Source organism: Magallana gigas, chromosome 6 (genome assembly GCF_963853765.1).
Source record: "Magallana gigas chromosome 6, xbMagGiga1.1, whole genome shotgun sequence".
NCBI classification, from domain to species: Eukaryota; Metazoa; Mollusca; class Bivalvia; order Ostreida; family Ostreidae; genus Magallana; species Magallana gigas.
The window spans coordinates 52,611,580-52,639,075 of NC_088858.1; the positions used below are offsets into that span (position 1 = coordinate 52,611,580).

Here is a 27,496-nt window from a genome sequence, read left to right on the forward strand (position 1 = left end):
CTTGTTAAGGATGGACTTTTGTCATTCAAAAGAAGTCTGAAATGTATTTTGAATTATATTTAACTTAAAATCAATTTTTACCTCGTATTTCAAAACAAAAACTTGCCTAACGTTACATATCGATTCCTGACATTCATTCTCTTAGGAAAGGAGTCTTTTCTGGTTTTCGACTTGTCAAGCGTAAATTTGATTAATTGTTCGTTGAATCCAGATAAAAGGGAATTAAAATAGTATATATTTTCTTTTTTTTTACTATCATACAATTTGGCATAGAAATAGTAATCCATGTTTTGAATCTAACAAGGACTATATTTTTCGGTGCAATAGTGGCATACGAAAATATCACGTTTCGAAAAACAGAATAAATATAGATTTATGAGTCTGTTTAGATTAATGACTCTGTTATTGCATTCTTAATACAATAACGTTAATGTTTGATTTTTTTTAATAATGTGAACTAATGATATGATACTTGGGTTTCAGAATTTGTTTTTTTAAATAAGATTTGCCAATCAAATTACATTTTTTAAAGCTTTTTAAAGCGCCCTTTTTATACATTGATTTGTGGGGAAAAATCACTGAAATCAGTTTTGCTCTCGTATTAAATGGTCAATATCTTATCTCTTCTGTCAATTCATATCTCTATAAAGTCTTCATAATACGTAAAAATCAGAAATATTCTAATATTGGAAAAAAAATAAATATATCTTCAAAATTTAAGAAAATTAGAGGAAATGCGGGCAAGGCAATTTTAGTTTAAATTTTATTTCAATTTAGTAGTATAAGCTGATATGCATTCTGATATTCTATTATTTCATTGAAGAATAGAATTTTCATATCTTAAACAGATGTCCACATAACTTCAAAGAACTACATTTATTTTTATCATCCGTTACGTTGAGAGAAAAAGGTCATGACCTTGACCTTACCTTTATGTGAAAACAAGATGGTCAAATTTGATTAAACTGATAGAATCATTTGGTTATTTGATCTGTTTTACTGTGACAAAAGTTTTATAACGAGAAGACTCCTTCCTTAAACTCTATATGATGCATTAGTTCTTACCTTTGTTTGTTCAGTGGGGCTGAGCTCAACCGGTGTAAAGTTGCACTGAAGTAACGGAGATGCGTTCTCCTTATATACATATACGGCAAACACGTGACACCAGAATCAACATAATGTATTCTAACTGCATTGTATTAAAAAAAAAAAAGCATGCGTTGACGGAAATAAAGCTTGATTGACACTGCTGAATTTTTGTCGAGATTTTTGTAACAATTTATTGGGTTTCAGAAGCTTTTTTCTTTAAGGGGTGAAGCGCCTTTGTTTCATAAACCTTTTTTCCTTGTCATTATGTATTCATATTCTAATGAATATTTTCTCATTGTTTTTTTTTTCTAGCTGATAGATTATAACTACTGTCCACTGCTTTTTAAAGGAAACCTATGTGAAATTCAATACAAGATTGGAACAGCATCGTACAAAAGAATTAAAGACTGATTGACTTCTAAAATTGCGAAAACATTTAATCTGTTTTGATTTTAACAAAAAAAGATGAAATGACGTTTTAAACTAAATGAAGTTATCTTCATTGAAATTAAAAAAAATATATTATATTTTATTTGGTAAATCACTTTGTTTTAGGAAAAAAGGAATACTCTTTAGCAACATCCATTTTGTTCAATATTTTTTACGCATGTAGACTCTTATTTCCTCATCAGTTGTTGGTCATCCTTTACCGTAAGAAATAAAACAAAATGAGTCTGACGAATAAGTAAATCAATTTTACTTTGTTTAATTAAAATGATGTAATAAATGTGGTATATTAAAAAACATTAATAAATTAGAGCAGTTGTGACTCACTATGTTTCTTGCTATTATGATAAAACCATTTCTTTTAAAAAGCATTTACAAATTTTTGAATCATATTGAACTACTTCAATAAAAATGATTACATCTTGGAAAATATATGTATACCAACCATCGATTTAGATTATACTCAGAATTATTTCGCATGGTACTTGTATTTTCTATTTAAATAGGGTTATCAAAGGTAATGTCATTTTTGTGTACTTTTCATGACCTGTTCATTTAAAAAACTTGTTACTAAATATTTTCTATTATCGTTTTTTTAATTGAATCTCATCACAGCCCTGAGTAAAATCAAAATGTTTGTTTGATTATCGACATAAAATATAAAACATTATTTAATTGCAAGCATTCGGGTCAGGGGAAATGTACGCCAACACGTGACTGGAAACTTTAAGTATTCATTAGTTTTGTTAACTGTCGTGAAAGCTATTCAATACCAATTTCAGTTTTTAATGCATAAATATTTAGAATAAAGTCAATCAGTTAAACAATGTAAATTTATACTTTAAAAAAACAAGATATAACGAACATAAAACGCTTCGATAAAGATAAAGTATATCATATAAGATATAAAAAATACAGGTTATATAAATAAATCATGAATACTGTTCACACAAAATGGTGTCACTTTATCAGCTTTTCTAGTGATTATGATGTTTTTGTCACAGCATTCCAAAAAATAGGACTTTTGAATACACATTTATATGTACAATCAGTCTTATCATTCCTGAAAAGGCTTTTCAGTTTGTGTTTCCATTCGAATTCAATCAGATGGAAACAAACAACGCATCTTTAAAAAAAAATTTATTGCAAAGGTTAAGATTTGCCGATAGAAAACAAAAAAAATAACGGGACATTTATCTATTTTTAAATGTACAAAGTTTATCTAAAACTGAACAAACATATAATGAATATGTTTGTAAAATCACACTTTGTTCAATATCTTTTATAGTTTGAGGGCATTTTTACGGGTACTGTCTCTGGATCAATCAATATAGATTAATACGAAAGCCGAGAAGGATCATTCGAGATTCGAGATTCAAAATACGAGATTCGAAATACGAGATTCAAGATTCGAAATTCGAGATTCAATATCTAAATTAACCAATCAAATCAAGGATCTGAATATGTATCCTAGCGACATCAAACTGTTCTAAATAAAGATCATCCGTACATGCTCTTATATACAAATAAATGCTATGTTCACTTCTCCCTACCTAACTTAATAATTATTTGTATTTACTTTTACACAGAATATCTAAGTAGACTAGTAATAATGCAGTGTGCTTCGCGGATCTAAGTGATTTTGTTTGCCCTGGTGCATTTCCACCTGATGCGTTTGAACCCTGGGGTATTTCACCACCAGTAATAGTTTAAACCCCGGGTTTATTCACCCCTTTTGTGTAAAAATTCGGTTATGGTAGAAAACTTCATAAGAGTAGCTAATTTTTTCTGTAGGGGGGTCCTAGGCCATTTTAAATAATTTTACTATGTAAATTTATTAAGCTCCAATTTTCCCGAGGAGGGGGTCCAGGTCCCCTGACCCCCTCCTTTCTAGATCCGCGCCTGAAGATTAGTACATGTATCAAAATAATCTAAATATAAATAATCAGTCCGGTTTCACCGATAAATATAAGCATTACTTATCTTTTTTATGTATGCATACAGTCATACACTAGTACTATGATTATAAACAAATCATTGAGATATTATCACATCATACGGAATTATTAATAAATACATTTTTTTTTCCTTTTCCTTAGTAAACAACGTATTTTTTAATGAGTCTTACCTTTGGAATTGTTTTCAATATAGAAGGATACCTACTCTCTACAATTAAAAGATAGGGATGATATGGTGCGAATTTGTTCACATTGCCGATTTCTTGTGCAGAGACAGTAAAACTTTTTAAAAATTTGATTGTACATGAATATTTCAAAATTAATTGTTGTATTTTGTTATAATTCATTCATTGATATATCAACAAGAAAGAATAAAAGGTATAGACAAGCATATGTATCACAGCCAAGTTAAGATTCTCTGTAGTTTCCTACCCCCCCCCCCCTTCCCCGCACCAAAATTGAAAATAATTACATATAAATCATACCCGAAAAATGAGTCGTACGTTTAAAACTAATTTTGTCAAAATGTTTAGATTCATTTGGTTATATTTTAGTCCATTTGGGTACATAGATGCACCAGCGCAGCTCTAATTTATATTTAATCAGGCCATGAATTCAAATATTTTCAAAATTTAATAGCTTTAAATCCAGTGGATAAAAAAAGGAAAGCAAGTCGAACTCGATGAGTGCTAATACCTGTGTTGAATGAATGGTACAGTAGGATATGCGCAAAAAAGTCCCGTCTACTCTTTCCTACCCTATATTTTTTTGAAAAATTAAATCCGATTAAAAGAGTCAAATTAAAAATCAAGTACGGATATGTACCTGTTTATCAAAAGTAAAACTACTCATAATTTATCTACAGTGCATCGTTAAGGAGCTACACAGAAAGTTTTATAATAATTTGCCGAGCCAATTAAAAAAAAGCCTGGAAAACGAAGAGAAAACAAAGTGGGGGCAGAATAACTGACAAATTAATTAGGACTATATAGCCCCCCCCCCCCTCCCTTGAAAAGTATATACTGAAAACAGATTATCGAGTACAACATCCGAACACAATTCAAAGAAATTTTCATGGTTTTTTTTATCATTTTCGCTAGTTAATGTAAGACATCACGAATACCCCAAACCCCCTTACGGAAAAGGAAATGCTAGAGAGAGAGAGAGAGAGAGAGAGAGAGAGAGAGAGAGAGAGAGAGAGAGAGAGAGAGAGAGAGAGAGAGAGAGAGAGAGAGAGAGAGAGAGAGAGAGAGAGAGAGAACGAGAGACAGAACGAGAGAGAGAGGGGATGTAAATCACAGCTGCGCTAACATCGTTAAAATTAAAGCTTGCTAGTTGGTCTGCCCTACCCTAGCTACCTCCTCTCTTTTCTCCTTTTAGAGGCTTAATTATTGTCTATATATGCTTGTATCAAATCAAATTCAAATTCTAAATCAAAATTGAATTTGACACTACAAAACTCTCTCTTTCTCTGTCTCTGTCTCTTTCTGTCTCTGTCTCTCTCATATCGACAATGGCATTGCCATACCCTACAATACATTATTCCTATCTGGATTGTTGTCGTTGAGGTTGTAAATCATTATATCTTCTATGGTTTAAAACTTTATCATAACCTATATTTTGACATGTCGATTATTTCATTGAATTTCGTTTCATAGCTAAAACCACACTCAGTTTTAATTATTTAGATTAAACAGATCTTTCTTCGCGAGCCAATTTTTACACAGTTGGGGCGAATACACTTCGGGTTAAAAATACATACAGGGCAAACAAAACCCCTGAGATTCGCAAAGCCAACAGTGTTATCACTTATTTAATTGTTTATTCTGTGTGGGGTTAAATCATCGATGTTGATTTAACCATTTTATAGCCACTATATAAGAGCTATTAAGACATTTATTTGTAGGAAAGAGCATGTACGAATGATCTTTATTTAGAACAGTTTGATGTTGCTAGGATACAGGTTTCCGATCCATGATTTGATTGGTTAATTTAGATATTGAATCTCGAATTTCGAATCTTGAATCTCGTATTTCGAATCTCGTATTTTGAATCTCGAATCTCAAATGATCCTTCTCGGCTTTCGTAGATTAAAGACCTGGTTCAGTGAAACCAACGGAATGTACAATTTACGTGCTCCATGGACTATTGACCGGCATTTGAATGATCCGCATGTAACATTTCTTAATTTAATATCTCTATTGTAATTCTTACTACTTTTCCCCCTTAAAATGAACAATTAAGTAAAAAAGCGGCCCTTTTATATTTTAGCCGTAAATATCAAGAGAAAAATCACTTCTGTGTTTAAGAAAATGGAAAATATTGAATTCAGTTATACTTTCTTACCAAAGTAAAAAAAAAAATAAAAAACAATTGCTATCGAGATTGATGTGAGCTGTAAATAAAGAAACGACATTAACCAAAACTACTAACCAAATATTATATAGCTATGATATTACATGTACCTATCGATAATTAAGAAATGTCTATCTATTATGATAATTAGCATTGACGGCCAATCTGCGTAAAAGAAAATTTGTCTGTTAGTCAGAGGATTGCATGTATTGGCTCTCGTTTGTAACGATGAGTTGCATTGGTGTTTAATTCTGTAAACGAGTAATGTTGCGATATTTTTCGTTCTTGGTAGCAACATATTTTTCATATCAAATATCTTTCAACAAACTAATGCATTGCAAAAATAAAACATGTCTTTGGCCTTTAACCCTGAATACATGAATGTATCAGTTATTACATTCAATGTAGATCAAACTGCCAATTTAGTCTCAAAATTATAAGAAAAACAATAAGCAGTAGTGAAAGATTTATTTGAAACACAAGTCTCTGCCCGTTTAATAAATCTGCAACAATTCAAAAACACATTATATTTGCATATATGTGCCTTCTTTTGATGTGTATATATGTTTTCATATATTTTACATGTACTAACACTTACATGTATTACAAAGGTTTGAATCCGATTTATCTCATTTAACTTTAGGAAAAAGTATTTTTCTGTTACTTTGAGTAGACACATAACGTGCCTTTGGTCTTTGTCTTTCATATCCACCGCACCCATATCCACCGCTGACGATAAGTCCACCGCTCAATTCATGTCCCAATCCACTATTGGGTTGCAGTTACATCCGGGCTGGTGGTAGCTGTTTATTCCACTGTTTACTTCAATGCTCACTGTACTGACCAGCAATTTACGTATAGACTGCGATACCTGCCTCAGTGATGTTTTAATTTTTTGGGTTTTGACAGAGAGATTAAATATATACTAGCAAGAGCCATACTCTACTGTCATATCGATTCAATTTTAAGCTAATTTTGCATGTATATTCAGTAAATAATAAAAGGGCAGATTTTAAAAAATAGGTCATTTTGAACTAAAAATAATAAAAAAAAAAGTTGAAAAATCTATACAGATATTTCATATTGTCAAACCATTAAATTGGAAAATGGGAAATTACACCTACAAACAGAGACCGGGGGCACGGATACAACGTATGTTATTAAAATGCAAAAATAAACAAATAAAATTAAAAAAAATATATAAACCAAGAAGAAAACATAACAACAAGGTACAAAAAATAATACTGTATTTATCGTTATCAGTTGTGGCCAATTTAAACACAAATTACATTTCGACAGACTGATCAATTCTCCCCAAAAGTAAAGAACGGTTTTAAGTGGAAACAAATCTATGTATTTTGTAAGATTTTTTAAATTTAGAAATCTTATAATTTCCTCTCTCTCTCTCTCTCTCTCTCTATTTATCTTTCTTTCTCTCTGTCGCTCTCTGTGTCTCTCTCTCTCTCTCTCTCTCTCTCTCTCTCTCTCTCTCTCTCTCTCTCTCTCTCTCTCTATAACTTAATGACATGACAATGATGACAGGTATGTGTAATTCTTGCTATAGCTGCGCTGTGGCAACGCACTTTGAAAAAATTACGCACTTTGAAAAAATTTTTCAAAGTGCGCTAAATTTTGGACAAGATCAACGCACTTTGAAAATTTTTTCAAAGTGCGTTAAATTTTGGACCAAGTGAACCCACTTTGAAAATTTTTTTCAAAGTGCGTTATGAAGGTACATCAACATTTTTTAGTGTCGACACTCTTAACGCACTTTGAAAAAATATTTTTATATCACAAATTCTGGAATTGAATTTCTAATTTTTTGATTTAATGATGATTTGTTAACACTCGTGAATCTAATTTAACGTTTTTAGAACGGGGGTGGGGGTTAACTAAAGATACAGGTCCCCTACCCCTCATTTTTTCTTCCAAAACATATGATATTCAGCAACTTTGGGTAAACATTTAAGATCGGAAAAAGAAATATGCTCTGTATAAGTACATGCAGTGTTATTGAAAAAGCGTGCTGGCCGAACAATAATTTCTCCATTGGTATGTTAAAGAATCTATGTGTTTCAACAGTTACTGTAACCCTCTGTTCGTATTCTAATCAAATAAATCACTTCAATAAAAGGGTATTAACATTAACGAACATTAAATTATTATAAAATTAAAATCAAGCATTAGGATATAGGTTAATTTTCTCGCACTGATCTTCTAAAAGATCATGTTATTTTTGATAAACATAACTAAGGTATCCTTTATTCACAATTGCAATAAGCCAGTTGAAATTTATCATATATTGATCTCCATTATTCATATAAATAAATCATATTCGTTCGGGCATAGCCCAATATACTAGATAAAAGGAAAATTTGTTGCATGATAATGCAATTGCTAGGCGATGAAGTTTATGTCATATTGGATAATTCAAACCTCCCGAATTTTTTTCTGTGTAAATTACTATATATGAGAAAAGAAAAAAATTCTCATCTAGAAACTGTTTATCAAGTTACCCGAGAACTCAATAAGTTCTTTTTTGTCAAATATATCACATTAAGCTAAACAAGGTTAAAACAATAATTTATTTTACGTGTATATAAAACTATTTTCACTAAACCATGAACATTTTATTTTCAAAGTGCGTCAATATCGACGATATCATTGCACTTTGAAAAAAAAAATATTTTTTTTTCAAAGTGCGTTGACTAAGTCCCAAAATTAACGCACTTTGAAAAAAAATTTCAAAGTGCGTAATTTTTCAAAGTGCGTTGTAACACTGCGCTCGCCACAACGGTAGCACCGTAAAACATATTAACAGAAATAGAATAGTAATGTTCAAATAATAAAAAAAAAAACCAAAAAACAAGAATTTGACTCTTCTGAATTTTTGTAGAAAATGGTGTGTTTCTTTCAAAATGAAGAATGACATGTTCCAGGAATGAAATGTTTGAGGCTGGTCAACACGTTGGCGAGTGAAAATAGTGAAAATCCTTAAATTGAATTCAAAACTGTTAAAGACGGGTAGTTAAACACATATATAAAAACTACACAGAACCTTGTTTTAATGAATCAAAAGCATTAATTATATCAAAATTGGAACAATAGTTTTTCCAGAGAAATATGTCTTAATTGTAATCAGTAAAACAAAACTATGTGTATTTAATATTGTTTGGACTTTATGAATCCCTGGTCCGAAATGCATAGCAAGTACTTGCATACCCCAGCTTAGCTAGAAAAATTTAGTATTGTAACATACAAGGGGGTCACTGCCTGTGTTCCCTCGCGGGCCTGGACCCGAGATAGAATCGGATAGCAAAAATTGTTGCCAATATTCACAAGTCAGACTTCAATCACCACGCCTGCACATATATAGGGACTCACCGTTATGCAGACAGGATGACTTTATACCAACGAAACTCGACAGCTACCAAGGTCAGCGCAAGCAGGGATGACCGAACAACGCTTAACGCAAGCGGATAGTTCCGCACACTCGCAGAATACCAGCATTGATGACCACACACTAGTGTTCCGCCGCAACCACCACCAAGCAGAAATAACTGAACACTTAAATAGATACAGAGCAGAGATCTCCGCGCACTTAGTATCGTAGATTACATGACATAAAGATTCGATAAAGCAGGGATGCCGTACACTCAAGCCGTACCGGTAAAAGTTTAACCCCAAACATTCGTTTCCAAGCATAATCAAAACTTGCATTGCTTGAATTTGTAAAAGTGTAATAATAAAATAATAAAAAATTGTTTTGACATAGGTAAGATTCTTCGTTGCACTAACTATGACCATCATACAGAAAATTATAATGAAGTTCCATTAAGGATGTTTCTGTATCAACCCCTTCCGTAACCACCGCTGCAAAGAAACCAAAGTTAAATTCACATGCCAATCCACATAATTCACAAGTGAATACACTGATTTCTAAAGCGAACACAACAGCGGCGACGTTATGTCCAGTTGCAGAGTCAATATTTTTACCAGCAGCGGCGGTGGCGACAACAGCAGCTAAGCCTCTTTCTCCAAGACCGAACTGTCAACTGTTTTTCTAGCGGCTGCGGCATTGTTAACAGCAGCGTTGGGTTTTATCATGTAGATCCGACTGGATATGTTGATTATTATATATCAATTTCCCTCTCACATCACAGTATTTTGTCCCATGTAGCAAAAAAAAACAAAACATTCATTCATTGCGTTGTTCTTATTTTTGACCTTATATTCTTGAAAAGCAAATAAACAAGAAAAATCACTATTTGATGTGCATGCAATATTGTAAAATTAAAAAAAACGAACAAAGAAAAATATTATCTAAATAAATCTCCATGCCTTCTGTCTAGTAAACCTACAAAGTTGAAGTGTTGTATATTTAAATATGCATATTGAAATTAAACAGCCCAGAAAATTCGCAATTTAGTATATGAATAAACAAAAGAGTAACTGTTCCTCTCTGCATCTCCTTGGGATGTAAGTTCAAGATCCGCCCAAGACAAGTAGTCTGTTCAGACCATTATCGACTCCATATCCAGGTACACTAACCCTAAACTCGTAATTAAAACCTCCAGCGGCAGCAGAGGTAGCGGCGGCAAATCCTCTAAAACCGGAAGCATGCACATCCTCTGCGTCCGACATTTGAGGTTGCACAACACTATTAATTTTTACTATATATTCTTACCAAAATTACGCAACTTTAGATACGGGTAGCAAGTTTATATCAAACTTCTGGGAAAATTCCTCTTTACAACTTTTAAAACAATTGTTCCTAACCAATTTAGTAGCAAAAAACACACAGCCATCCACAAAGGCACGAGAGTTTGTTTACATGTGCTTGAAAATCATGTCCGAGCCCTTTCACCCCCCTGCCTAAACAACTGGCATCAAAAATTCAAGTGACCTCGTATTTTTACATAGGTGGGAAAATCAGGCATTTTACATGTTGTTTTTTATCTCATAAAAAAGGACAGTCCCTGTCGCTGACGGAAAACTCCTAAAAACGAAGGGGAATTCGGGAATTATTTTCACTCAGCCATGTTTTGACTTGAACCTTCGAAAAAATAGTGTTGTGATACCTGCAAGTAATCTATTATTTTACACTCGCAAAAATAAAATCTGAAAACACAAAAACATTTATTGTGGAACACATGTGGAAAGTTTTACTGAATTCTGTAGCTATATCAAAAAGTTATGAGCGATTATTAAAACCATGGTGCTCGCGGTGGCCTCTGATTTATGAAAATATGTTAAAAGTTATACTGTATGTAATTTCACGGCGTGTTAATTTTGAATGATTTTCTTGGTTCTAATTTGTGCAAATATGCATGTCTATTCACAAGACAATGCAAACTTGTTTATATCATGACGACCCGAGAATATATACATGTACAAGTTTAGGGGACCCTGCCTTTTGGGGGAGGGGTTGAAAAACTGCCGTTATATTATTCAATTTTTAAGAATTGGCGTGCATTTTCATATAAATTAGCATTGTCAGGTTCTAATAAAACTAATGCGGGTGCTGAATCATAGCTAAATTCATATTTCACTTTAATATTGGCGTTTTAGGGGCATAACTTTATAGATTCTGTATACCATACAAGCGTCTAAATAACTCATTTTACACAAAATTCGTATTACATAGAAGCTTTTTTAATTTACGACGATAAAACCAACTTTCTGGATAAGCTGCTGTATATTCTTGGGGCAGTTTGGACGGTCCGATACACTATAATCGGGTCGCTGTTTGATGTTCTACGAAATTTCAGAGGAAATCTGGGCTAATTTTGTATGCGCCATTGACAGCAAAATAAGAGAGGTGCCGGCCACAAAGGCTCATTGTTGGTGATTTCTAATCTACACACATCGATAGAACACCAAAAAACTCCACTTTATGACTTAAAACACATCATAACAATTTTCCTTCAGGTTGCACAACACTATTCAGGCACGTAGCATCGTTTTTGAAAGTGTGGGGGGGGGGGGGGGGGGGGGGCCAGACCCATCCAAAAAATCTTGACAAGCAAAAAAAAAATGGAAATTTAAAGTTTCCCAAAATCTTCAAAATCCTAATCCGTGTGGGGGGGGGGGGGGGGGGGGTAGACTAAACTATACTTTCCAAAAAAAAATTTCCCTACCATAATTTTCTTCCCTCCAAATCATGAAATTCCTAATCCGTAGGGGGGGGGGAGGAAGAGGTAAGAGGTAACTTCAATTTACTCCTCATTTTCTTATTTTCATATCAATTTTTTCCTTACTTCCAAAAAAGTGGGGGGGGCCAACTCCATTATAATTCATTTTTTTATATGTAAATTTTAAAAAATTTCTTGCTGCGAAAAAAAGTGGGGGGGCCAGGCTCCCCCCTGGCCCCCCCTGATGCTACGTGCCTGCTATTAATTTTTACTATATATTCTTACCAAAATTACGCAACTTTATATACGGGTAGCAAGTTTAAATCAAACTTCTGGGAAAATTCCTCTTTACAACTTTTAAAACAATTGTTCCTAACCAATTTAGTAGCAAAAAACACACAGCCATCCACAAAGGCACGAGAGTTTGTTTACATCAAAGTTACACATGTGCTTGAAAATCATGTCCGCGCCCTTTCACCCCCCTGCCTAAACAACTGGCATCAAAAATTCAAGTGACCTCGTATTTTTACATAGGTGGGAAAATCAGGCATTTTACATGTTGTTTTTTATCTCATAAAAAAGTACAGTCCCTGTCGCTGACGGAAAACTCCTAAAAACGAAGGGGAATTCGGGAATTATTTTCACTCAGCCATGTTTTGACGTGCAGGCAAGAAAGAGAAATTGGAACATCTGGTAGAAAAGAATGTTACATTCCATAGGGTTCTGGTCTTCATTTATGTTTATTTGTCTATGTTGTATTTGTGTTCCTCGAAATATAAGTATAATAAGGGTTTTTTTCCTTTAAATCAACATTATCGAAGTTATAAAAAAAGACAAACTTGTTGCATATTTCATCATATTTATTGATATTGTGACAAAGGAGTTGTACTTATAGAATTACACTCAGGGGTCAATCCCGTTTTAACATTAATTTCAATGTAACCATAAACATCTTTATTTATGGTAACACTGAAATTGATGTTAAAACAGACTTGGCCCCTGTGGAATTACATATAGAACACGTTACAGACGTACTTGATATATGTATTAAGTCTTACCTTGTTTGCAATAGTTCAATGATGCAGAGCTCAACCGGTGACTGGTAACTGGGATGCGGTCTCTTTGTATACATTCTCGGTGAACTATGTAATCTACCTTTTCTATGCTTAATGCATTGTGCAGTTTGAAACGCAGCATAAAATAGAGCGTGACTGACAGATTGTTTGTATTAATTTTTATTTGAATTTATTGCATTTCAAACGTCAATTCCTCGCTATAGTGTTTATTCATAGTTAAATGAGTTTTTATTTTATTTTCATTTTGCCACCGTTTGATTTTACATTAAAAAGAGCACAATAAAATTCATGGAATCCACAAGATAAGACTATACTTTGAGCCGATGTCCTTAATAAGCGATTGATGAAAACGTAAACTGCCCCAAACCGCTTAATATCGTACACAATTTTTAAAATTTTAGATTTATTCTCTCTTTGCAACTAAAACAATTAAAGTTTAATATTTCTCTCGTCAGTTACAACATAAGATATTATTCTAACAGCGCAGTACTTGCAACGATAACTTATTTTTCAAAATGTTTTCTTTTTTTCTATCGTGTATCAATCATATCGTATTTTGCGTATATACTGTTTTATTGTGCTTTAATCTTTTCAGGTTTATCGTTTAGTTAAACGGTTTTTCAGTTTCTTCTATCCTGTGTTTTGCATTGTGCATATACTATTCTGTTCAGGTGCATGTAATTCATTTGGAAGTTACAAGTCGCGCATTGGCCTCTAATTAATAGGTTAGCTGACAAATACTGCTGTCATTTAGCATTTTATGATGCTAACTTTTAGATTTATTTCTTTTACCTGCTTTATGAAACAAAATTTAAAAATGAATTATTATAAATCAAGCATTCATACATGAACTAAATATAAATTGTAACACCAACATCTCTGTAAAGGATGTACGATATCCCACGCTAAGAAATGAACATCACTAAAAAACATTAATTTTTGTGTCATTTTATTTACCTTGTGATGAAGATTTTTTAAATTTTTTTTTGGACCATTTTATTATCGGTAAGATAAAATCAAAACAATTGAGAAAAATGCTTTAAATGTCTAAAATTTAATGAGTGATAACATCAATGTATTTTTTAAACTGGTTAATTCTAGAGTTTGTTTTATGAAAGCCGCGGCTAAATGCGATCGCTTGAATTTTAATCATTACAAAATAACTCATTAATTTGTTTCGTAAGTCTTGTATCAAACCATGTTTTATTAGGGCGACAGTGAAGATCGTTTAACGAGTTTATCATTAAATCCTTAACATCATTACTAGCATTATTCCATATTATGTATTGATCATATCTGCACCTTCCCTGTTTTATTGTGGGCGTCTATCCTATACTTAATATTCCAAAATAACAACGTTACGAGTACTCTACCTCATCCTAGTAACATGTTAATCTAATTTAGCAAAGCCGAGTGTGGCGGCTATATTTCTGTTGTAAGTAAACAATCACTGAATTTAAGTTGTTTTAAATTTTCACTGGTAAAAGGTATACATACTCTAGAGTATGACAATTGCCAAAAATTCAGTTAATGTGATAATGAAATAACATCCCAACTAAGGGCTAGTATTATTGCAATTCAGTAATAAGTACCGAAAACCGTGTATTCTACAGTTTTTACATTGTTTTTCATTATGTTAAAAAAAAGATCTAGTGATGAATGGTGCCGCAAATGATTATATCACTTCGAATTAAATGATATTTGAATACAAAGTATCGTAAAATTCTTTAAACTTTGCCATTGAAGATTATTGCCCTGTCATCCATAGGTCATGAATAAAAAAAAACTTCCTATACTATTATATCATCTAATGTTAATATGTATCTTTTTTTATCATTTGCTCATCTGAATGAATTTTCTGATAAGTTCTGTTGTTTTGAATCGCAATTTACAAGCAATAAGATGCTGTTAATACTCCCACCTAAGTTTGAATCATTATTGCTTTTAAATATGATCTGTACTGTATTAAAATTTATGTGTATTTTCCCTTGATTCTGTGTATAGATACATGTATGACAGTATTTCTCTGATACTCAGTGCTACCGATCTATAGTACATATTACTAGGATTTTGATATTTTTAAAAGTTATGCCAAAAATAAAAACCCACTGTTGAACGAGGTATTTTTTCTGTCCATAGCAATGCATATACATTTACACTGTACGTAACTCTTAAGCTTGTGTGGATCACTGCTAAAATGTATAAAATAGGTAATTGTGATTTGGTTTTTGTGTTTTTGATTTTGTTCGTGAAAAATACCAGCTGTTAAACTTATATCAAACCTATGATTGATAATGTTTATTGTTTAAAACCACCACTTTATACCTTTATCAAATTTGAATGTAAGTTAACTGTTTCTCTATCAAATGATATAGTTTAGAATCCAGTAAAACCAACGGAATATACAATTTACGTACTCCATGGACTATCGGCACGCATTTACCTGATCCGCAAGTTAACATTTGTAAATGTTGTATTACTATATCAATTCTGATTATTTTTTTCTCTCTTAATATGACCAATATAGTAGAAAAATATATAGATTCTTTAAATGGTTCTTTTCGAAGGCAGGTATGTATAAAGAAAAGACTAATTAAATAACCTTTTTACTCGGGTTAACTTATAATTTTCTAAAATATTTTTAATTCTTGAGTTTCAATGTATAGAAAATTATAAATTGATTTGTTACTTTAAAAAAGTCAACAAATTTCTACACTAGTTAACAAAAAAATAGGAAGATTAATATAAGCTGTAAATAAACAAAAGATATTAACCAAAAACTACCAACCAAATTTTTTAAAGCTATGGAGTTGTCTATTCCTTGAAATTCTATCTTTTTATAACTTAAAGTAAAAACGACATAGACCAATCCGCTTAAAAGTTGATTTTCCTGTATGTGAGAGGATTGCATGTATTGGTTTAGGTTCGCAACAGTGAAATGGATTGATGTTTAATCGTTCAAACAATGAATGTTGCGATATTCTTTGTCATTGATAGCAACATATTTGTCCCATCAAATATATTTCAACAAACTATTGCATTGAAAAAATAAAACTTTGACTTTAACCTTTAATCCTAAATCAATTAACATGTCGGGAAGTGCACTCAATGTAGATCATATAATCAATCCAGTTTTAAAATTAGACATAAAAATAAGGTTAACCAGTAGTGAACGATTTATTTGAAACACGTCATTTTCCTTTTAATAAACCTGCAACAAAATGAAAATACATTTTAAGCAATTATTTTTCTACTCTTAATTTGTATATGCATGTATTATTTTTTACAAATTACTTACACTTATATCGAGGGGTTGAATACGATTGATCACATAATAAGATAAAAATTCCACTGTTACTTAAAGTAGACACATAAAGTACCCGTGTTCTTTTCTTTCCATATACACCCTTTGCATATCCGCCGCTGGGGAGAAGTAAACCGCTCAATCCCAAACCTCTGAACCTATCATTTGGTTGTAGAAATATCCTGTGTAGTTGGTCCCAACTGAGTTAACTCCCAAGCTACAGCCGTAGAGTCCGCATCCCCCGAACCAAGGTTGTGCAAAAGATTATGTAAGCAAGCTGACAATGACGCAGGCGACTGTAATGATTCTCAGCATTTTCTAATAACAAAAACAGGACGGTCATGAATAAGAATAAACAAAGATTCTGACCCTCTCTAAAATTTATTTTTAGAAAAAGGTGTATTGTATTTTCAAGAAAGCATGAGATGTTCCAGGAATAAAAGATTTTAAGCTGATTAACATGAAGTGTAACTTCAAAATAATGGAAAACCTAAAAACGACCCTAAATATTCTAACAAGCATAACTGACTGTTGCTAAATTAGCTTTATGGGATTAAATCTTTTCAGCATGCAATGCAACAAAATACACATGTATTTCGACTGGTTAAAATGGCAATAATGTACCTAGAGATGTTCATATTAAATTGAACCATGAAACATAAAATTATTGCTGAATCTAAATACTCAAATAATTGTTTTCTACAATAACAATCAACTATGATTGGCTATTATTATATTACCTTTTTTCCGGTATCAGTGCGTTGATTAGCTGAAAATATTGACGAAACTAGTACGTCGGAAACTCTTTTTAAACAAATTAAAAACATTAACGTCATTGGGTAAGTGTGGTTATTCTTTTTTTTATGTTTTAATAGCGAGGAAGCAAAGCCGATTGAGAAAAAATGGCTGTTGAATCAACACATTTCGAAATAAGTAAATTCAAGTGCTTGTTAATGTAAACACAAAATGTTAAAGACGGGCACTTACACAACAGACATTCTGATAGCCTTAGTTTGAACTCAATACATAATACATTAACTATAATTGTTCCACTCTTTTCATCACCTTCAACAAAATCAAAACGTTTTGCATTAATTAGCGTCATTAATCATACACATTATTTTGCCTTGATGCAACTTGGGTCAGAAATAAATGGCAGGTTCTTGTATAGGTCAACGTTTTTTGAAGCATTAGTATTCATTGTTGTTCAAGAGAGAAAGTGAGCGCACAAGATTGTAAGTTTGCAGGAATCCTCGACACGAACCAATTGGGATTTAAATGTCTATAACCTCGAAAGGCTATGTACAGGTTTCAACAAAAATATATTAAGTTGAGAGTCGAAGTACATGGCTATTCCGGTTATTAAAAAACTCACAAAGCTTTCAAAAAATGGCAATGAGAGGTTAACCGATAACTAGTTAGAAATGTTAATGCAAACATATTTTAACGAAGTTAAATTGTGTATATCCTAAAAAACTAATAATAAGAAAAGAATTTTAATAGTGTTCATACAGCAGATCTAGAAATCAATAACAAAAAATTAAAATATACCGGTATATTATAATTCAACATCATGTTATAATAACAAACATTTAAAACAAAAAAGTTAATTTTTTTTTTAAAAGACCACCAGTTGGATTTGAACCCAAAACACTGAATGTGTTGTTCACTAATCCAGGACGAAGCCACTGAGCCATGCGAGACTTGTCAATATATGCTCTATAAAGTACTGTTTGAAACAACACTGTCATATCAATAGACTTAGTTTTTTATCCTTCAAAAAATAATTTGAAAAAGTACATAATTAGTCATCTCTGGGTCATCTCTCCATCTTTTTTTAAAAAGCGACATTTTTAATGTTGAAAAATGTTATCTTTACACGTTTCAAATTTGTGGAGAGAAGACCCAGAGACAACAAAATCATTTAAGTAGGATTTTGCATGAATTGCATCGTGTTGCTATATTTAGACCCATATTATAATAAAACCTTTTGCATTTCAAATATTTTTCCACTCTTTCCACATCCAACAGAAACCAAATAACGGTTATATTTCGAAAAATATTCAAAATTAATTGATGAAATTTTCACTCTCCTTGTGCGCCCAGATTCCTGCCGAATCTACATCTTATGCGCCCGCATTCTTAACTGAAAATCGGGCAAAAGAGCGTCAACAATCAATTCTTTCAAAAAAAGAGGAAAGTATTTGTTTTTGATATATCAAAGAATTTATTTGTGTGTATGCAAATACCTTAATGCTGAAACAATTCAGCAATATGTATGAAAAACTTCTAGTTCAAGTCCAAATTCAATTAAAATCAATAACATTGCTGATATATTAAACCATTAAATTTATATCTATTTGATAAGTGATATGAAAAAAATTGTAAGATTTTATTCAGAATATACTGATATGGTGTAAATATTTTCATCGCAACAAAGATACTATAAATTTCTAAATATCTAATATATCAATTACAATTTCATACATGCTTAAAAATGAATATTAGACTGCAACACTATGATATGTTGGATAGTATAGACTAAGATATTCTTTTAAGCTTCAAAAAGTCATAATTAATCTTATAATTACCCATCATGTAAGATCCCAATTTAACCTTAAACTCATCCAAGCAAGTCAATCTCCAAATTAACCTGATAATAAAACACCAAGTCCACTTTATGATCCATAATTAAGGCCCCTCCTAATCAGCCTCATACACTATTACCAAACCAACCTCCTAATCCATTACAAAGTTCCCCTCATTCGACATCAAAATATATTACTATGAAAACATGACAATAACAAACCGTAACCCATCTCAAAAATCCATAAAACGAAATACAAATTCAAAGCAGAGCAACACGGACCTCTAAATAGATAGAGGTAGGATCAGGTGCCTAGGAGGAGTGAGCATCCTCTGCTCACCGGTCACATTCGCCGTGTGCTCTTTGTCGTAATCGAGAAAAAAAAATCAGAAAAGTCAGTAGACGATTAGGTGATTAATTATGGTCTAACAATTAGTATGAAAAACGTAAGTCAGCATTCGACCCAGTGAAAGACTGTATTTGCTGACATGGTCGTTGTATCGACCATAGAACATAGAACGAAAAGATGACTTCAAGCGAGACTGTTGATAGTCCTGTTTTATCAACTTGTTTGTCAGTAGCTTGCTTCGCCTTAGAAACTGTTCAAACAAAGAGCATGCCCTTGCGTATCAAATCAACTGAGAGACAAAACACAATATGCAGGTGATGAAGGTATATTGCTACATAAGTAAGGAAAGTTGACTAAAGAAAACTTGAAGTCATCGCGTTTATCATAAAGTTTTGATGTTAGGTTACCATCAATGTCCATGTCTTGTTCCCAGTCAATTTTATAATCTACAACCGATTCCACCTCTCAATCAGCCTTCAATTCAACCACCAAGACCACGTCCTAATCCATCTCCAAGGTCACCTCCACCAAGACCACGATCTAATCCATCTCCAAGGTCACCTCCACCAAGACCACGTCCTAATCCATCTCCAAGGTCATCTCCACCAAGACCACGTCCTAATCCATCTCCAAGGTCATCTTCACCACGACCACCAAGACCACGTCCTAATCCATCTCCTGTGGTCACCTTCACCAAGACCACGTCCTAATCCATCTCCTAGATCACCTCCACCAAGACCACGTCCTAATCCATCTCCTAGGTCACCTCCACATAGACCACCAAGACCACGTCCTAATCCATCTCCTATTGTCATCTTCACCAAGACCACGTCCTTATTCATCTCTTAGGTCAACTCCACCAAGACCACGTCCTAATTCATCTCCTAGATCACCTCCACCAAGACCACGTCCTAATCCATCTCCTAGGTCATCTCCACCAAGACCACGTCCAAATCCATCTCCTAGGTCACCACCACCAAGACCACGTCCAAATTCATCTCATAGATCACCTCCACCAAGACCACGTCCTAATCCATCTCCTAGGTCACCTCCGCCAAGACCACGTCCTAATCCATCTCCTATGTCACCTTCACCAAGACCACGTCCAAATCCATCTCCTATTGTCACCTTCACCAAGACCACGTCCTTATTCATCTCTTAGGTCAACTCCACCAAGACCACGTCCTAATTCATCTCCTAGATCACCTCCACCAAGACCACGTCCTAATCCATCTCCTAGGTCATCTCCACCAAGACCACCTCCAAATCCATCTCCTAGGTCACCTCCACGAAGACCACGTCCAAATCCATCTCCTAGGTCATCTCCACCAAGACCACGTCCTAATTCATCTCATAGATCACCTCCACCAAGACCACGTCCTAATCCATCTCCTAGGTCACCTCCGCCAAGACCATGTCCTAATCCGTCTCCTATGTCACCTTCACCAAGACCACGTCCAAATCCATCTCCTATGTCACTTCCACCAAGACCACGCCCTAATCCATTTCCAAGGTCACCTCCACCAAGACCACGTCCTAATCCATCTCCTAGGTCATCTGCGAATCCACCTCTTAATAAATCTAATACTCCACATCATTTTTTTCACCTACAAATCCACTTTTGATGCTTAATAGTCTCGTGAAACCTCATTGGTATTCATAATATCGAAATCCATTTCTATAAGCACTAGATGCTTGGTACCATACTACTTCCATAGGTATCATAGTTGGTTTTAAACTGTCCGTTGACACTCTTGCTATGATAAAGGCAAGAGAAATAAGTTGAAACAAGTAATAAAACATTCTTAAATATAAATTTTTTTATATACAATGCATTTTGAAAGAATAAAAATAAATCAAAGTACTGCAATACTGACGGGAGTTGATTTTATTGATGATTTTTTTTTATATCAACATGTGTTATTTTGCATGACAAGTAGTTTCTTAGCTCTATTTCAATATTTACGCATATTGTTTTTCAATATAAATTCTTGGGTTTTATCTGACGATAATTCCGAGCTATTGACGGAAAACCCCATTTGAATCATATAGTGTAAACTTTACGATGCATTATGTATCAGTTATCGAAATAATATCGAAGCAATTTTTAAGAAACAACCGTGCCTTCTTTTGATTGAATGGTATGTCCTTGATTCCAAACGCTACCGCTTTAGTTGAACTCTGGCGTAGGAATACGTAGGACTTAAAAATATCTAAATTGTTCGTACCATTAAAATTCTGACAATTATTAAGGTATCCATAAATGAAATACCTTGCTTCTGAAAACGTTCCATTGTACATCGAATTTATAACGGTGATGATTTGTTATTAGATCCAAACACTGTTTTACTCCCGGTTTGCTAGAATAAGTTGATAAAACCAATTCCAAAATATCAAGGTTTGCCAGAATAACTGCTTAGGAGAGATGACAAAACCAACTTTCAAAAATTAATCGGAAAAAACAAGATTTCCATACAAACAATTGCACTTGGAAATCAGAATTTCTGTAGTTCTGATAGAGTTACCTCATCAATTGTTGAGTACCAATACTTTCATTAAACGGTTCATTCTAGGAACGGGGTTTGAGCACTATAGCATATTGAGAAAAGTATTGAAAACAAAGACGAGACAAAATAAGTAACAGCAATAAAGACAATAGTGTTGTCTATCCTTGTTTTACCTGACGGGAACATTGAACAACTTGATTATTTGTGAAACGATTGTCTATTTAGATCGCCATTTTTGGTCGTCGTTTTGGTTTAATTGGGTACATCTACGCACCGGCGAAGCACTAACCCAGCCATAACCCTTTTAAAATAAAAATGATGACACCTGTTTATTAAAAGTAACGAGGTCGAACTTAATGAGTGATAATGTTTTATAGAATGGTCTATCGTGTGATAAGATCTACACGTTATATTCTCGATTTCTTTTTACTCTATATCTATCTACTTGGAACACGGACGGAGTATAGCAGTAAGACTTTGGTAAATAAATAAATTAAATTACATAAAAACCTTGTATCATAGGCTTCACGGGAAATTTGAAATAAATCGGGGGGGGGGGACTGGAAAAGTAAGATTTGACAGAATAACTGACACACAGCAATAAATATTATATCCCCCCTCCCCGGTTTCACTAAAAGGGGTATGATGCAGTTACAGTATTAAGATTTGTACAATGTATTTTGTTTAAATCAGGCAATTGCACAGTGATACAATTTTATATTTATTGCAATTCATTTTCTTCAACGGTTTACATCAGATAAACTTTAAACCCTCTCTTGGATTAAGCCTAATCTTACTTTTACTATTTTTACTCGAGTTTACTATGATCTTTTTAAATTTGTTTTATTGTTCATAAAAACAAAGTCAGCATTTAGAAATAAATATCAATTTGAGCATTGAATGATTTACTGGTATTATACGTCGTCGCTCCTCTGTAGATTTCTCTCTCATCGTTGTCCGTAAGTCTGTATGCCAGGTATATCACAACTGATACATGTATATTGATTCAGACACAATGTTTATTCATTTAAATATTAGTAAGTTTTATGAACGTTTAAATCCGTTGATATTTTTATAGTGAGACTTAACAGTGCTGCATAAATCAAATCAAAACAAATCATACGCTTACTTAGGAGTACAAACAAGACAAACAACTGTTACACTAACGTGTGGGCATTAAGGGGAGTACATGTCTACAACCCTGTAACATTGACGTATGTGTTTTCCCCTACGGGCTTTTTTTTAAGTTGTGTGAGTGTTATCTTATTTAAACATGCAAAAGTACGGGTATCACTACAATACATTAATACACTTTAAATCAACAACTGTTAAGTATATACAAAATCATGAAGAATATGTAATTAAGCAATTTATAGTGGCCATCTGATTTTCTGTGGACATGCGCAATGGGTATCGCTTTTCCTTCGTTAAAAGGGCATTTTTTTTTCATGGCAAGAAAATCAACAATTACAATTCCATATCTTTGTAACGAAATTCAATTCACCGTAATATAGCATTGAATGATTTATTTTTGACGTCGTCGTGTGAATAACTGCCGTCAGGTGAGCAGACAAATTCAATAACGCGCGTTAGCGCGTTATGATAATTTGTCTGCTCACCTGACAGGAGTTATTAACATGACGACGTCAAAAATAAATCATTTAATGCTTATATTTACATTCCCTTATTGAAGAAATCAATTGTTTAATTAAATAAATCGATATGAAGTGCAGATCACGGAGGGAGTGAATAAGTAACAGCAAGAACAGCTGTTTTGTAGAACCGGTTTTAACTGGTTTTTGCATAGACTGTTGACATGAGATCAACGAGCATGAAAATATAAGCCATTATAAATAACTCTTGAAATGTTGCTTTTAACAATAAAGTCAACTTTTTTATTAAATAATTATAAAACATGGTGTTTTGACAACATTCATGAAATGCATTTTTTAACCGATAACATAGAAATCACTGTTTGAGAACTTCTTATGTAAATTACTCGTAAATTCATACGCAGTGAATAGGTGTTGCAGTTAGAGGCATTTAAATATCACGGAATTTAATGGAAAAACACAGTAGAATGTAAATATTGGTTGTTATTTACAAATAAAGGTAACTTTTATCAGTAAACAAAAACATGCCTTTTTACCGTCATTCAAAATAGTTCCAAATTATAGCATGTATCGTTTTAACTTCTCACACAACACTACCGTCATACCCCATGATACAATGCCACATCTTGACAAATTGTTCTAAAACTCTTACTGTATATCATTATCCTAACGATGAATTATATGCCATTTCACGTCACCATTTATTCACTTCAGTTTCAACTCTTCACCACTCCATCTAAACAACCTCAGAATGAGTGATTGTTAAATAGGAATAAAGATCAAGTTACTAGAAATAGGAAAAGAACGACATCCCTACCCATGCATCCACATGCCCTTGAACATCTTTTATTTAAAGGGGTATGGTCACGATATTGGTAAAAAATTATTTTTCTATTTTTAATGTTTACAATGCTTCAGTAAGGCATTTCTAATGGTCAACCAAAATTAGACTTTCGGTCGTCGTGATATAAGCGAGATACAGAGCTTACAGTTCTTTGTCACTTAAACAAAACTCTATTAACATTTTTAATGCGGAAGTAAAATTGCCAGTTTTAGACCCAAAATGAATGTGATAAACGGTAGGCACTATTTATTTATGCTTAAGAAGAACTAGAATAGAGAGAAATCAGCTTGAAAAAGGCCCGTTACCGGTATACTGAACCATTGTAAACAAAAACAGCACGAGCCGTGTTAAATGTAAAAGAATTGCAAGCTCTCCGGATTTGTATCTTGCTTATAAATCTACGATTGACACTCAACTTTTTGATTATCATTTGAAATGCATTTCTAAAACATTATAAGCACTAAAATTAGCAAAAAGAAATTAATGGTAAGATTGTACATGTATGGTCATAACTTGTGCTTCTTTAGAGCAGGATCGAGCTGGAATTCCAACTTTCTTCTTAAATCATAAAGGCTAATCTTGGAAAATTTATTAACTTTTTCGGGGTGTACATATAGACAAGCATTTACATTTTGGTTTATGAAGAAAAACAATCTAAACGTCAAATATGATACAATTTCTTTAAAATCATCGAAGTACCTGGCTTTCATAAATTTAGATTAGGATTCGATTCTTTAATATATTAATCATTAAATGAGATATTTAGATAATAAATCATAAGATGACCTTGATTATAAAAGATAAGCGTTACTCGTAATGAAAAACCAACTTTAAAAGTTTTTGATAAGACAAAAAAATGGCCTTTTAATATCATAAAAACATAAGCATGTATTCGTGTCGATTGTCAATGAGAGATGTCTTAAACCATTCATCTGTGTTAAATAAAGCAGGCATAAATTTGTTCTCCAGGGAATTATTAACAGGCAACCTGATTATCATTAGCAATACCATTAAATTGCAAGGTTTGGGTTCTCTGCTTCATATTATAAGATTCAGTAATTAAAAACAGCAAATACGCATCATTCAATGTGGTATTACTTCCGTTGTATACTTAAAACGCAAAATGTCGAGAAAAACCGAAATTCTAGTATGCTGAATTTATTATATGTAAATAAAATTAAACAAACAAAAACATCTCATGGTCGAACATACGTGCCTTCTGTCTAGTAAACCTAAAAAAAAATTGGTTGTAAAAATTATGATGCAAATTAAAATTGAACAGATAGAAACGTCACAGTTTTATACAAACATCAAGAAAAGATAATCTACCTTTCTGCTTCTTCGTGGAATGTAAGGTCCAGATCCGCCAAAGACAGGGCCACCGACTCCAAAACCAGGTGCACCAATATTTATCCCACCTCCAGCGGCGGCAGCGGTAGCGGCAGCAGATCCTCCAAAACCACTGACGGCGGAAGCGGATGCGGCGGCAGAGCCTCCTCCAAATCCAACGTTAGGGATGTAGTTGCCGTACAAGTAGGAGGGGCCGTACTGGTAGCTCAAGTAGTTGTTGTAGTAAGGGAAGTAGCCGTAACTACTTAAGGGGTTGTATCCTGTACCAAAGTAATTGTATCCTGGGCTATAGTAACTGTATCCTGGGCTATAGTAGTTGTATCCTGGGCTATAGTAACTGTATCCTGGGCTATAGTAGTTGTATCCTGGGCTATAGTAACTGTATCCTTGGTTAAAGATACCATAGGGTACTCCGAAATTTGAAGACGTGGCGGCAGCAGAAGCAGCGGCAGCGTTACCGGCGGCGGCGGCTGTGGCGGCGGCGGCATTTTGACCAGCGACAGCAGCAGCTGTGGCAGCGGCGGCATTTCCGGCGGAGGCAGCGGAAGCAGCGGCTGCTCCTCCACCAACTCCGAATAGTCCATTGTTGAATCCTCCCTGAAGACCTCCGAGGTATCCATAGTAATTCGGTCCATATGAATAATCATAGCGACCATATTTAGGATAGGTGTCATAATCTGTGGTGTAACCCAGAGCCGTGACGCCGGCGATGATGCAGGCAAGGGAGATAAGTCGGAACATCTGGAAAAATTTAGTGTATTAAAATTCAATCAGTCGTAAATTGACCTTTTCTTATTCAGCATATGCCCCTGTTTATTAGTCCCCTACCGGTTTCACCGGAGGGGACTATAGCTTTCCTCTGCGTCCGTCAGTCCGTCTGTCCGTCCGTCCGTCTGTCCGTCCGTCCGTCAGTCCGTCTGTCTGTCCCACTTCAGTTTTCCACACTTTTTTTCTTTATGCATTTGAGGAATAATATGAAACTTGCTGAACAGCTTCAAAATGTCAAACTACAGATCAAGTTTACACTTTTGTAGCGTCTGATTGACATATTTTCGAGAAAATTAATTTTTTATATTCCAATTTTTTAATATTCGGGTTCGTTATCGGGTTCGGTGTGTAACTGAATAAACGAGGTCAGTATTTAGTCAGTAATAATATCGTGCGTCACTTGTACCATTCCTTTTCCTGTACCATTCCTTTTATCATTTCTAACAAACAAATGAATTCTATAAAATAGTGTCAAGCATTGTGTTGTAAATTTAATTGGCAGGGGTTTTTTTGTGTATTATTATTACAATCGGGTTCGTTGTCGGGTTGGGCTGTTTAACTGTTTGGTTTGATTCGGGGTACAGAAGACGGTAAGAAATGATATTGTGCATAACAGTGCATTGTTTTCACAAATTTTTACCAGCGAATACAAAATAGACTTGGCGAAATTACAGGAGATGAAATAAAGAGTATTATTTTACCTATTTCCTATTTAATTTCTATATCAATTATATAGTTTTAATTTCCTCTGTTCTTTTAACTCCGATTAAAGCATGACATCTCGTTTACAATAGCTCTGAAATAGTTGTGTGCTTGGAAGTTTTCATAGAATAATACAAACCGGTAGGGGACGTGTATTGCTTATGCAATACTCTCAGAATGCTTGTTAAAAATTTAGTTTTGCTGGTCGTTTATTTTTTCAAAACAATATTATAAATTTAAATTAACATTTTTAGTTCATTTCCTATAGCTTTATATAATTTACAAAATACTTTTTGCTATTATCACAAACAATCGTCTTAAGTAAAAGATTAATCACTATTTATAATTCTCTTTAACTTATTATCATGCATTAGCTCTTACCTTTGTTTGTTCAGTGGTGCTGAGCTCAACCG

General features: G+C 33.5%; 3 protein-coding genes and 1 long non-coding RNA gene across 4 annotated transcripts in view; 1 reads left to right on the forward strand and 3 right to left on the reverse strand.

Moving 5' to 3' along the window:
* The window catches only part of LOC105330462 (shematrin-like protein 2), a 28,603-nt gene extending 1,107 nt beyond the window's left edge, over positions 1-27,496 (reverse strand). The window contains exon 1 of the mRNA XM_034467177.2: positions 27,465-27,496. The gene's annotated coding sequence lies outside the window, so the exon portion shown is untranslated. The remainder of the gene's footprint in view (positions 1-27,464) is intronic.
* On the reverse strand, positions 16,151-17,135 carry LOC136276268 (uncharacterized). The gene is made up of 3 exons (XR_010714733.1): positions 17,104-17,135; positions 16,440-16,681; positions 16,151-16,270 (listed from the first exon to the last, which is right to left on the reverse strand). It is a non-coding gene; the product is annotated as an uncharacterized lncRNA (long non-coding RNA).
* LOC136276409 (uncharacterized) lies at positions 19,608-26,203 on the forward strand. The gene is made up of 5 exons (XM_066088308.1): positions 19,608-19,622; positions 19,773-19,962; positions 20,149-20,832; positions 25,619-25,772; positions 26,011-26,203. The coding sequence occupies exons 1-5, from the start codon at positions 19,608-19,610 to the stop codon at positions 26,201-26,203; spliced, it is 1,236 nt and encodes a 411-aa protein (XP_065944380.1).
* LOC136276086 (shematrin-like protein 1) lies at positions 25,406-26,354 on the reverse strand. The gene is made up of 2 exons (XM_066086982.1): positions 25,593-26,354; positions 25,406-25,495 (listed from the first exon to the last, which is right to left on the reverse strand). The coding sequence occupies exons 1-2, from the start codon at positions 26,352-26,354 to the stop codon at positions 25,487-25,489; spliced, it is 771 nt and encodes a 256-aa protein (XP_065943054.1). The 3' UTR covers positions 25,406-25,486.